Here is a 12,782-nt window from a genome sequence, read left to right as displayed (position 1 = left end):
AACAGAGGGGTGGCCCACCCTTAAAAATCGCCTCGTGGAGAACTCTGATTAATTATCTAAAGGAAGTCATTTAGAGCAAAATGAAGTGATTTTCATCCTTCACTTAATGCTGTGTTTGATTACATTACGTAAGTTAAGTTTCATTGTAAGCTACTCTCAAGACATTAATCTGTTTTTCATCATACTCAATCCAAATATGGATGTATATGTTATACATGGCACAGTATGGAAGAATTTCTATAGTGCAAGATGCGAGATATAATGATATTCAAATATGCAGATTACATTAATGAGCATTGTTTCGGTATTAAAATTCTATGCTAATGACCCTTAATCAATGTGGAATGTTCATGTACCTCGGATCTTGCATTGTATAGAAGAATTTTCACCGATAACGGTTATTTATTTCAGGTGCCAAGGTTTGTGAGTCGTGACAGTGCTGATATGATGTTGAAACTAGTTGAGCTGAAAGCCTTTGCCATGTACTGGGATGTCAACTGTGAATTTGTGGGTGACCTGCCAATGACCCAGCTTGCTGTGAGTATCATATGTCTTCAATTTTGATAAAATATCCCAGTGTTCTCCACAGCTAAGAAAAATAAAGGGATGGCCTGTTTACATAACAATGTTTAATTTACATATGATTTTGTTATGCAAAATATATTCTTTTGTACTGTTATTAACATATGAATAGGGTGCTCCAAAAACACAGGGGTGGCTCACCCCCCATGGAGAACCCTGCATCCTATCCTTTATAATTCTATCATATTTCTTATATTTTAAAATTAATAAAAAAAGATTATAAGATCCACTTTAAACTAATCTGTTATTGAGAGGGATAATATTTCCAGTCTGTTGTAGTTGTTATGTAACATATTAAAGACGAAAGAATTTTTAATCAAATAGGATAGCTTAAAAAAGTTTGATATTTTTGTCATATTTAGAGTGTAATGATCTTAGGACTTTGCCTTAAAGGTATACAGTCACCTGTAATCTCAAATATGCCCATATATGGTCAAAGGGGCATTTGTTGGTATTCAAAATGCCCATGTGAGGGCACTGTTTTTAAAAAGTGGCCACCCGCTTAAAATCTGTGATTGGATAGATTTTCTCTTTCCATGGTAACTGTGGCAAACTTGGAACAGGTGATAGTATAACTTTAAAAATCAAGTTTTCAATGTTAAGATGTCTTGCAGACAAATGCGGTGTAACTTAGCTCTACTGTGGCATAACAGATTCAGTAAACAATAAACTTAGTTACATTTTGTACTCTGTAAATTTGTGAAATCAATTATTACTACAATGACTATGTGTCAAGAATATATAACTATAAGATATTGTTTCCTCTTCTACCAGGATGCATTGCAAAGGAATATGTTCAAAGCCAGGGGCAAAGATGTCTTCCAGGTAAGTTTGAAACACAGTTTCAAAGACTTGAAACCAATGAAAAAATAATTTCATTGGATAATGATAAGTTCAGTTGTTATTCATTGCTCCAGTATTGGTGTTTCTTCATTTTAATAAACTATGATGGTGTCAGCTAAAAGGCTACTGTAAAAAGCCTATCAATTCGACCAGAAAAAAATAATTACGATTTTAAATAGTTGAACTTTTAGAAAATTAACAAAGCCAAAATAATTTTGATGGTTAAATTATTAGGGATTTCAACTTTTTTGATAGTTCATAAGTGATGTGATAACAATCTTGAAACATATAAAAGTGACTTTCCTGAAGTCCTGACTCAGACATTCTGTGCTGTACATTGTATTGTTCTATGTATTTTATCAAAAATAAAATGTTCAAAGTAGCTTGTCCTGATTTGTTGGTCGAATTATGAGAGATTGAGAAAGTCCCAATTTCCGTAGAGGTCGAATTAATAAGGGTAAAATAAAATTACGTTTTGAGAGAAAAATAGGGTGGTCATATCAGGGCTCGAAATTAGCGGTAGTCCCGCGTCCACAGACTACCAACTTTTCTCTGGGACTACCAAAATCCATAAAATGGTAGCCCACACGGACTACCAAAGCCTTGGACCTAAAATTCAGTCGGAATGCCATGTCTGGTCCGTCACTTTGGAACAAGCTAAATGCAGTCAAACCATGGATGTATACATATTTTGGTACACTACTTTGTACATCCATGATTATTCCTTGGGAATTAAGGCGATACCGAAGGATTCATGTATCTAGGCAGGCAACGGTTGCTAAGGAAAATTTGTTAAATCCACGAAAATATGACTTTTTGTGCATTTATTGACCGAAGATGCAAAACAACGACACCAAATTCGAACAGACGCATGGTTGTCGGTCATGAAATGCGTGAGCTCAGACACATGTAGATTAGCACAGTATGTTTTTGAAAAGATTCAGCTACTCCAAATTTGCTCAAAATCCCCTGAAATTTTACGTAGTGATACTTAACAGACTCCTTCACAGTCCTGGTCATGGATTAGGTTAGTTGTGAAACAAACACTATGTTTTGAAACAGCAAATGTCTACTCCGTAATTTCGTACTATTTGCTAGCCTATTCTCACCACATCACAAAAAATTGAGAATTTTCTTAAACACATGCTTAGCCTTATTTATCTGGGCGATGTCTACAATTCTGCCGAAATTCATTTCAACAGATCGAAAGTTGGCCGACTTGAAAGCTTTTAAACATTTGTACGAGAGCAGAAGGCGATAGTGCGTAGAAAACTATACTAATGATTTTCACGTGCAATCAATAGTGCGCATTAGGAACACTGCCAGCCTTAACAATCGCGCGCGAGTTGAATCCTTCTGTATCGCCTTAAAGGTGTGCAAGTATTCACATCAAATGTCAAGAAAATTCACTTCATGGGCAGAATCATGAAAAATAGCCTTTTCTTGTCTGTTAACGAAAAAAGATATCCCTGAACTAAAATATGCATGGACTACCAGCCATTGTCACCGGGCTACCAACTTCAGAAAATGGTAGCCCAAGTGGACTACCAGGTAAAAAAGTTAATTTCGAGCCCTGCATATTATAGAGTGGTTGAATTAATATGGTTTTTTATGGTAGATGTTTGAAATAAACAAACCATGGTACATTTATAAATACAGTAATTATGCGTCATTTTTGGCTATTTTTCAAAATTTTTAGGAACATTTACCAGTACAAAATGTCAACAAATTGCTGACTTTTTCTACAATCTAAATTTTTTGTTTCAGGATCACGAGTACATCTTAGAACCAGTCAGTGCACAAGCCAAGATTAAAAGAAACTTATCAGCCCTGCCGTTGCGTTCTCGGAACTCTCCACGACTTGCCTGTGACCTGGCCTTGAAGAAAATTCCATTGGCACTCTCCGAGAGCCAGTACAGAGGTATCCTGGCCATGATTAAGGAATCAGAGAGATACGACAGAGCAAGGAAGTACCGGAAATGGAGACCGATGAGTAAACCTCGGGAAAGGTACTGCTTTTTCAGCGGAAGAACTTTCATTGATGGCACTAGTCTTTTGCATCTGTGTTAGAATACTGTGAAGGCATTAATTAGTCACTGAGATTTAAGTTTTGTAATCAAGATTTTTTCAGGCTATATAAGGTTGTAGCATGGATTAAATATCTAATTAAACAGTCTCCAGTTTATTGCTCTTTTCCTTCTAGTAAGCATTGAAAATATTAGAAGCCTACACAAATCATTCACGCTTATTTCATATAAGTCAAACTCTACTTCAGCTTATGTAATATTTCTGCAGATTGGAACCTAGCAAGTACTGCTATACTGTGGCTACAAATAGTAAATGAACTATAGGATCTTACATCATAGACAACATTCACCTGGTGTGGAATACCACTGTCAAATGCCATGTGTATGTCAAGATCTAATAGTAGGGGCATATACTGCGCGTCTTTTGGGGACTTTGTTTTAATGGGTGAGGATTTGCGCAATGGCGGACCCTGGAGAAAACACTGATATCATTTTAATGCTTGATCTCTATTCATTTAAACACATGATAGAGCTCTCATTTATTGTTGCCTGCTTGATTCATGTCTACTTTTCATTTGTGTTTGTTGATACAGCAAACAGGAGTGGTGGCGATATGCGTACAGTTCAATATTGAGTGGCATAGAAGAAAGAAACAGAAAGCAATGCTGGTCTTACGTGTTGAGGAGAGCCAAGGACAACGTGCTGTATGTTGATGCATATTCACAGTATTTGACAAACCCAGCACTTGTAGGACAACCCATGGTATGCAATTCTAATCGTAACGTCTCACATTGTATTTGTTTTTGAAGTCAGCAATTTCATTGTAGTCATATGGAGCCTTATCATTTCAAAATAGAGTAATGCAAAATCTGTCTGATCTGAACCATGATATATTCTGTGCATGCTATAGTTAGATAGATTCAAACCAATCAGGCATTTCATTCAAATGAATATCAGAGAACTTATTGCTTACGTAAAAAAATAAAATTGTAGACCACTTCTAGTGTCTTACCAAGGTAATCCATAGAATGTTACTTTTTTCACCTCCTTGCCTTATTTCAACATTTGTTCACTATTTAAAGCTCCATTAGCTCTATCTTTTTGCATTTTACTACAAAACTCAAAAATACCACCAAATCTTTGGAGAAATGTTTTTGATTCCCATTATTAAGCCATATTGTCTTCGAGAATGTCTCTATTTCAATTCTTGGAGATTGATTTGGTTGATTAAATTCAAGCTTTTGTGCATATATTTGTGGCGGCCATATTTAAGTCACAACTCAAAAATTATTATTATTATATTATTGAAATCGAAGTAGTGCACTCATGCCAATGTTTGAAAAATGTTCTGTGGCACTCTTTTGTAAGCATCTTTTCATCACTTGCTTTTGATTTCAAACCATCTCATCAAAAAATGCAAAAGATACAGCAAATGGGACTTCAATGGGAACAGAGTGTCCTGAGTGTTGATGTTTCAAGGGTAATATTGTATTTTCATCTCTGATTGTCTTCACAGGAACACAAAGAGAAAATGGAAGAGGAACTATCTTTTGAGGAAATCAGAATTCTGAGAGAGGTTGCCATGGAGAGAGTCAGAAAACAGGAAGCATTGGCAGAGGTAGGAATCAACTCATTCATTGAAAATGTGGAAGAACAAATATTTGACAATGATCACTGAATTACGTACCCGTATTCCCCAAAACACTGGTTTATGAAAATGATTCCACAGTGAAATATCTCTGATATTCTAGGAAGAAAGAGGGAATGAATTGAAATGCTTGTGTGTAAATGAATTGAAATGCTTTGTTTTGTGGAAATTTTTGAAAACTGACTGCTAAGCTCTACTTCAATTGCTGAACTTGAACTTTTTCCATAGTAAATAGCATAGTTTTCGATGCCAATTTAAAAACGCATGTGTACTATGAGTTGTTTGTTGTCAACAAGTGTTGTCAATGTTCCTGTAATTGGCTTTAGAACTCCTAGAAGATTCGCGTTATCCTCACTACAAATGGACGTCAGCTATAGAGTCCAGAAACATCTGCATCTTTCGTAGTTGTTTTCAACTTGATTGAACATGGGAAGCTGAATCAAGAATATCAGTAGATTCAGTAATTATCAATAATAAATGAAATATTTCCGTGTTGCTTTGTGCAGCAGTTTGCATTGAGAGAACTGTTCAGATGTGTGCTGAAATATTTTCTTTTCTGTTCGTAATTTTCACCAATCAGGCAGCGAAGGAGAAGGTTGAAAGTGACCAGACACAGGAACAACAAGGTCAATACCAAGGTGGAATTGTACAACGATGGTTTCCAGGCTGGGGAGGATGGTACTCTTATTCAACAGCCACCACAGAAACAGATACCAGTGGGGGTGCAAGAGATAATGTAACAGCCTCTGACTCCATGCCGGCAATCAGTGAGTAACCCCCCCCCCCCCCCCCCTTCTTCCCGGTAGGATCAAAATTTTGCAATACAAATAAATTTTACCGTCTGTCAACTCATTTTGAAAAAAAAATTGATTACGTTTGCCGCTGTACTGAGGCCAACTGAAGCAATTTTAATCTGAGGTAGTTACCCCAGTGAGTTTGTTTCGTGCACATTCTGGTACAGATATTTCACATCTGATCTCAACACTATGTATGATGCAGACATGAAAAAATATTACATTTGACAATGATTGGTTCTTATTTAAGTTAGTACATGCTCCATAACTAAAAGATTCAAAAACTTTCTGTTCAGAGTTCATCAAGGAAACTGCCAACTCTACTCTAACCAAATAAAGAATAAATATAATAATGTTTCATCAGTTATTTTAACTCCACACTGTTATGACATGAAATTCCAAAGACCTGAACTGTTCACTACACTCAACTATACATTTATCAACGGATTTTATGATCTTTAGATAAAGGAGAGCTTGAGGAGGAACTTCTTGATGCACTGGGTGACAGTTCGGATGATGACACCTTCATGAAGCGAGACAGCGTCTTTGCACTGCTGACCTTTTCATTGAAAAGTGGTACGTTTCAGACTGAACGGAGAAAGCCAAGCCACTCAACGAAACGAAAGTGGATCGCCCACACAGGAATCTCAACAGCAGACCAAGTCTGGCATCTTGGAGTTGGAATTTGCTGATGTCAGTATGAGCTTTGAGTCACGACCAAGATCAAGGTCAATGTTGTTCAATGTCAGTTTAGGTGCCCTCTACCTCAGAGATTTGCTAACTGTTGGGTCAATATACCGTGTGTTAGCAGCACCTCAACAGGGTGGGGTAAGTTCAAATTTCAGTCACAGTTTAGCTGTAATTTTGTCTCGAAAATTGAAATGTTCGGAAACATCTAGCCATAAATTTGTCATGTAAGTTCAAATTTTGGAAAATTTTCCCGGTCCAAGTTAACACCAAAGATTGATTACATAATCAACTTGAAAAACTTGTCTCAGATGTCTTTTATGTAGCTAAATTTTTTTACAGACTCTTAAAGGTTTTAGAGCCTTGCCAGAAAAGTTGTTGCATTATAGAAAAAGATCCAGAACATCAAACAAAAATTGCAGACACTTTTTGCAAGATTTATACAACCGCTTTTGATCATGCAAAGTTCAACCAGAAATTCTGCAGCATTTGTGCAGGGGAAGGAAAACAACAACCTTTGAGGGGCTATTTAAATTTTGCTGTCATGTGACCTTAATGTGAACAATGATTACAAAATACACATCACAGCATTCACTGATATCCAGGCTTTCAGAAAATGTACTCAAGCACAGCGAAATATGTTAAGATTTCCTTCACCATAAAAAACAGAAGCAAAATGTGCAAAACTTATCAGAGTGAAATCAATATTATCTGATACCATTCTCCAGGATGAATCAAGCTCCCAGATGAGATCTCCGTATCTAGGGATGTTGGCCAAGACTTCAGAAAGAACATCGTACATGAGAGCCAGTCAGATGCTGTCAAATTCAAAGTCAGACAAAGCGTTGTTTGTGATGACCTATGAAAAGAGACCACCACACAGCCATGCAGATTACAGGTGTGTAGAAGAAAAGCTCAGCTTTGTGTGCAGTTCTGTACTCGCCTGTCTCTGAACTCACAAGGAAGTTCAAAAAAGCGTGTCTTCTTCAAGGACTAGGGCTCCTCAGTTCTCAATCCAAATCCACCATTAAGTTAACAATTCAGTAAAAATGTTGTTTGTCAATGTACATGTACGGGTCAGTGTGTCTAGCCATGCAGGTTGAAGAACATAATTAGCCAATTTTGGAACTGTGGTGACATTTTGACTGTGTCCAAAACTATTGCTTTTGTGATACTCCAATAAAACCAAGTACACTGAATAGTGATTAGTTGGTAACATTTTTTGACCTTTGACCTCTGTAGGTTAGAGATCACGACACGGCCTCTGTACATGATCTACAACCCTAAGCCAATCAGGAGAGTGTCAGAGTTCTTCAGTTCCAAGCAGACCGGCATGACTTCCAGGCCATCAGAGCTGCACCTTACCAAGGCTGCCAGGATAAGATACGAGGAGTTGAAGAATCAGACCAGGGCGGAACTGCTCCAGGCCTGGGATCAAATGTTGGAAGGGGAAACAATTGTAAGTTATATCAGCTTTAGCAATAATATGTATGAAAATCCCAATTGATGCTGCAGAAAAATTTGTTTTGCCTGTCATAACAATATTTGCAGCTGCAGAATTATATTCCCTGTACAATTCTGTAGAACTTGTTCCAAGTATCCTTTGTGAAGGCCACATGTTGCGTAGGGAAATGCGAGGTTGATGTCCAGAAAAGTCTCTAATATTAAGCTGTGAATTCTCTTATCTTAGACTTGTACAACATTTGCAGTTATTTCGAGGAAAGCTTTCGACCATGTTACTCATTGATATATAGTCTTCATGGACAACATAAAATATTCAATATTTCTCTATAAAAGTGATTATACCTCATGAAAATCATACTTGTAAATACTAAGTAAGTATTTGCATTTTGCCTGTAAACAATAATATTTATCAATTCGATTACAAAGACCTTATCATCTGCTTTCCAATCATTTTCAGCGTCTCACCAAGAGATGGGATATCCACATGGACATATCAGCTCCTCAGATTATTGTTCCGGATAATTTCCATGCAGAGGACGCCACTTTGGTGAGTTATTTAGAAAAATAATACTCCGTACAGTACTCAGTCTGTGTGAATAAAATATGTTTTTTTATACAACACCTGATCATACCATCATCACAGCAGCTTGTATAACATAAACCAATAAACCAATTTCTCGGTCACCACTTGGAACCCCTGGAACACCCCAGGGTTATACATATGTCTGTGTATACATTGAGTTGTGTGGTTTCTTTATTGCTGTGCCTTGTAGGTTGTACTTGACTTTGGTCATCTTGAGTTTGCCAATGCCAATGCCAAAGGAATGATGAAGAAGAAAATGACGAAGGAAGATAATGAAGAAGAGGAGGATCCATTGGATGATGGTAAGATGTCAGAAAGACTTCAAGTCTTGCTTAAACAGCCAGCTGCTGTAACTTCTTACACATCTTACACTTTGCAGAAACATTTTATAAGAAAAATTGAATGTTTCATAAATGCCACCTGTGCTAAACCACTGATTCTGTGGACAGTCCGAAAACTGAAGAGAAAAAGCGGGTATCATTTATTTTCATAAAAATCAACGATTGTTTCTTGAATAGTGGATGCAACTTGCAATATGAAATTAAGGTCAATGTTAGCCTTGTTCAATGCAAAGAACTTCATCGTGACTCAAAGTTTTATTTCTTTATTGTAGTTCAAAGTTTACATAGGGAGTGTGAAAGCAAAATTGAAAAAACCTTTATTTTCAAGGCACACACTGTTCATAAGAATTTTTCTCATGTGCCATAGACATGTTTTCAAAGTATGTTTATCTTCAAGGTTCATATCACCATAGCAACAGCTGCTCTTCATTTCAGATGATGACTTTGCAACTCCGTTATCTACGCCACCGACTGAAATGGACTTTGCAGAGTTGAACTTGAAAGAGACTGACAAATCGGCCGATACTTCGGGCGTTGCCAGTGAAAAGATCACAGAGTTAGATTCGTCTGGTGATGTCATCTCTGAATCAGCTCTGAGAGAGAAATTTTACGACAAGTGAGTCCTCCTTTCTATCCACACTGCCAATAAAGGCACTTCTAAAAACAACCCCAAAAGTCATGAATTGAAGGTGCTGTCTTTGCCGCATGAATGAAGTAACTAAAGTATGCAAATATACTTTAAAGTGTGAGTCCTGCCACATTTTGAGACTTTTTCGTTTGACTTGGGCGTATACTCTAGTTCTGGTTGTCAATGAATTGGTATTAATAAAACAAACATTTACACACAAACTGAAGCTTATTTGAGCGGTTTTTAGACGGTTGTATTATGTTATTTCGACGAAAACACAGGAAAAGTTGCACTTTTCGATTTCAATCATGGCAACATTTTCCGGAAATTGCCGAGCTCGCCCCGTTTTGGCGCAAGTAGCTGTGATGTCACTAATAGAACGGATGATGGTGACTTTGTGCATTGACTATGGAGATAGTGATAATTTCATGAGTGAAAGCAGTGCAACTGAGAATGTTATCGTCACAGAAGATATGACAAAGCTGTTCAGAATTTACAGGGCTGCAAATTTTAACAGTCGGAACCTTAACCTAAATGAGAACAAGAGCGGAACTCTTGTTGACCGTCGCGTCAGTGACAAGCCCACCGTGACCACAGTCAAACACACCAGTGCACTACCGTACACACAACCGCAAGCTACCAAAATATAAATATATATAAGTCTGGAGTTGCCATCCCACCTTATTATTACTTCTCAACACAAATTGCCTCGTTCAAAATCTGTATATAAAAATTTGAATTACGCCATGACGCTTGTAGATAAATGTAGTAGAGATCAAGTTGAAAATTGTCCACCGTTCATAACACACATCTTTCCTATCAACAGCTGGAAGTGGAACAGGCTGAGGGTCATGTTAGCATAAACACCAAAGGTAGTATTCTCGCCGCAAAATCTTCAGTTTGGCGTTATAAAACCTCACATGAACATTGGCACTTTTAAAAATATGTGACCGTAAAGACATGTCCAGCCAAATTCTCGGGAAGTTAAAATGTCGGGCACACTGGCACCCGAGGCCGGGCGGCTCAGCCGGCCATTTCTATGACGGAGTGATCAGCTACGCTTCCGCAGGTTTTTTTCTTGATTAAGTGTCAGCGATATAAAGCACAGTGTTCATTGTTTCATGACTGCGAAATTCTCAAAGAAGCTAAAATATTTTAGGGGAGACTTAGTCGAGCAGAAGGGAACAGATGACGACAACGCGACTGCTTCGTCAACAGTATAAACTTCTTTGCTACACGTTGTGTCACTGTTACTGGCAGCGCCGTGCTGTATTATACACAACCTATCGTTCAGTCTCGCAAAGAGTCAGTCAATCAATACGTAAACTTTTTAGGAATATAAAATTAGATATCTTCTAACGTTACTAATTATAGAGTCACCGTGCATGAGATCTAGTACTTGTATTCATTTATTTATTTACAATCACTTTCGTAAAGCAGCTGAATCGGCGATCAGTCTTAGGGGATGTAAACACGGCCATACTTCTCCGTGGCCCCCGCATCCTTGACATGTTTTGGGCAACCTGTCGCAGTCTTGTTGCTGTTCTCGCTCTTGTCCACAGTTGATGATGATACACGCGAACGCTTTCTGGTGACAATGGCCGTACTGGTACGGCATTGCGATTACATAATCGATGTAGTAACTCCAGTCTATCTTACCGTACATCTGGCTTCCGAACCGTGTTTATTCGACGCGAAGTCACGGCACTCGAAAATGTGCATGGCAGAAAACGCTTATCTGAATGCCTCTTTTCCGACCCTTTCTTGTAATTTTGGCAAATGCGGCTAATACGGCATCCTACAATGCAATAAACTGACAATGGCTGCAGTTACTTCAGCCACCAAAGGCGTAACTTCTCACCATGTTGAAGCCACAGCGGTAAGCATTCGTTATGGCCGAGGTGAACACACTCACTCGTACGTTCTATTAGTTACGTCATTTCCGGTGGCAATGCCCGCGAATTCCGAAACGACCCGAATGGCAGCTAACTTCAAAGTCGCACAACATATTGCATTTTTATAATATTTAACCGCATCGTTTCATTGGGGTGATGCATTTATTTGATAAAGTAGGGTGGCAAAATCATATAGCATGGCTCATTTTAAGCAAAATTAACTTAGAATTTATGCGGGACATATACTTCAAGTACTTTACAAAAAAATATATATAAATTATTGTTATTTAAAACTTGCTGAAATTTGACTTTCTGACTTGACAAAAATCATGCCCTACCTGTTCACCCCTGATTTCAAGTAAACTTGTCCACACTTACCATCAATAACAATGGGTTTTACCAAACCATGGGGGTCAAAGGGCTAATATTCAGTGTCTAGTATTGACTTTTATACAACTTGAAGTTGTCACAGTGCAAAAAGTCTAATGGGGAAAATGGGAAAAATTGTCCAGTTGCAGGTCTACTGACTGACCTGTGTTTATTCAGCCATTCTTTGTTTCAGCTGATCTTACATTACAAGTCAACATTGCTGTAGCATAGTATACTTCTCACTTTTAATTATGAGTTGAGTAATTTATCGTCAGCAGGACTTGGAATGAAACATTAACAAATAACAATGGGGCTACTCTAGAATAAAAGCATGTGCAGAGCTCAGTGTAGACAGTAGGCCAAAAAGGTAATGTGATTGCGATGCATGTGTATGAACATGTATGAGGATACGCATATTTCTTAGTGTACACGGTTTTGTTTGTACCACCCGTCTCTGAATTTCGGGTTTTACTCATTCTAACTATCAATTTCAGGTACACCTTGGATATGTCTGATCTCCAAGTTCTGGTTGGTAAAGCCAAGGATAACTGGAAAAGTGCTCACGTGAAGGGAACTAGTGCAATGCATGTTGTAGATAGGTTTACAATATCTGTACAGTTAGAGCGGAGAATCGTGCCCACCACAGACCCTCAGTGGCCCAGTGTCACCTTGTCTGGAACACTGCCAAAACTTGTACTTCATGTCAATGAAAACAAGGTATGTAGTAAAATTCTCTTTTTTTTTAATAAAACTTTTTTTTTCAAATTAAACGAAAGTTATATTATTCATCTGATTATGGACAGTTGTAATTTGTTCTGATGTCTCCTTGGGTACTGAGGATGGAAAGAATACATAATTGCTTAAAGACCAAAATTTATTGTGTATACCAGAAATTTGTGTCATCACGGTACCAGTACAGAA

At 37.7% G+C, this 12,782-nt stretch overlaps 1 protein-coding gene across 1 annotated transcript in view; it reads left to right on the top strand.

Annotated features, from left to right (window-relative positions):
• The window catches only part of LOC139137325 (intermembrane lipid transfer protein VPS13D-like), a 126,765-nt gene that overhangs the window by 7,618 nt on the left and 106,365 nt on the right, over positions 1 to 12,782 (top strand). The window contains 14 exon segments of the mRNA XM_070705359.1: positions 412 to 537; positions 1,357 to 1,407; positions 3,193 to 3,434; positions 4,046 to 4,214; positions 4,969 to 5,070; positions 5,681 to 5,867; positions 6,357 to 6,570; positions 6,572 to 6,722; positions 7,310 to 7,479; positions 7,824 to 8,040; positions 8,503 to 8,592; positions 8,819 to 8,930; positions 9,405 to 9,585; positions 12,356 to 12,578. Of these exon segments, the coding sequence (XP_070561460.1) occupies positions 412 to 537; positions 1,357 to 1,407; positions 3,193 to 3,434; positions 4,046 to 4,214; positions 4,969 to 5,070; positions 5,681 to 5,867; positions 6,357 to 6,570; positions 6,572 to 6,722; positions 7,310 to 7,479; positions 7,824 to 8,040; positions 8,503 to 8,592; positions 8,819 to 8,930; positions 9,405 to 9,585; positions 12,356 to 12,578 (2,235 nt within the window).

This window comes from Ptychodera flava, chromosome 7 (genome assembly GCF_041260155.1).
Source record: "Ptychodera flava strain L36383 chromosome 7, AS_Pfla_20210202, whole genome shotgun sequence".
NCBI lineage: Eukaryota > Metazoa > Hemichordata > Enteropneusta > Ptychoderidae > Ptychodera > Ptychodera flava.
The sequence above is the reverse complement of the archived record's forward strand: the minus strand, read 5'-3'. Positions and strand labels throughout refer to the sequence as shown.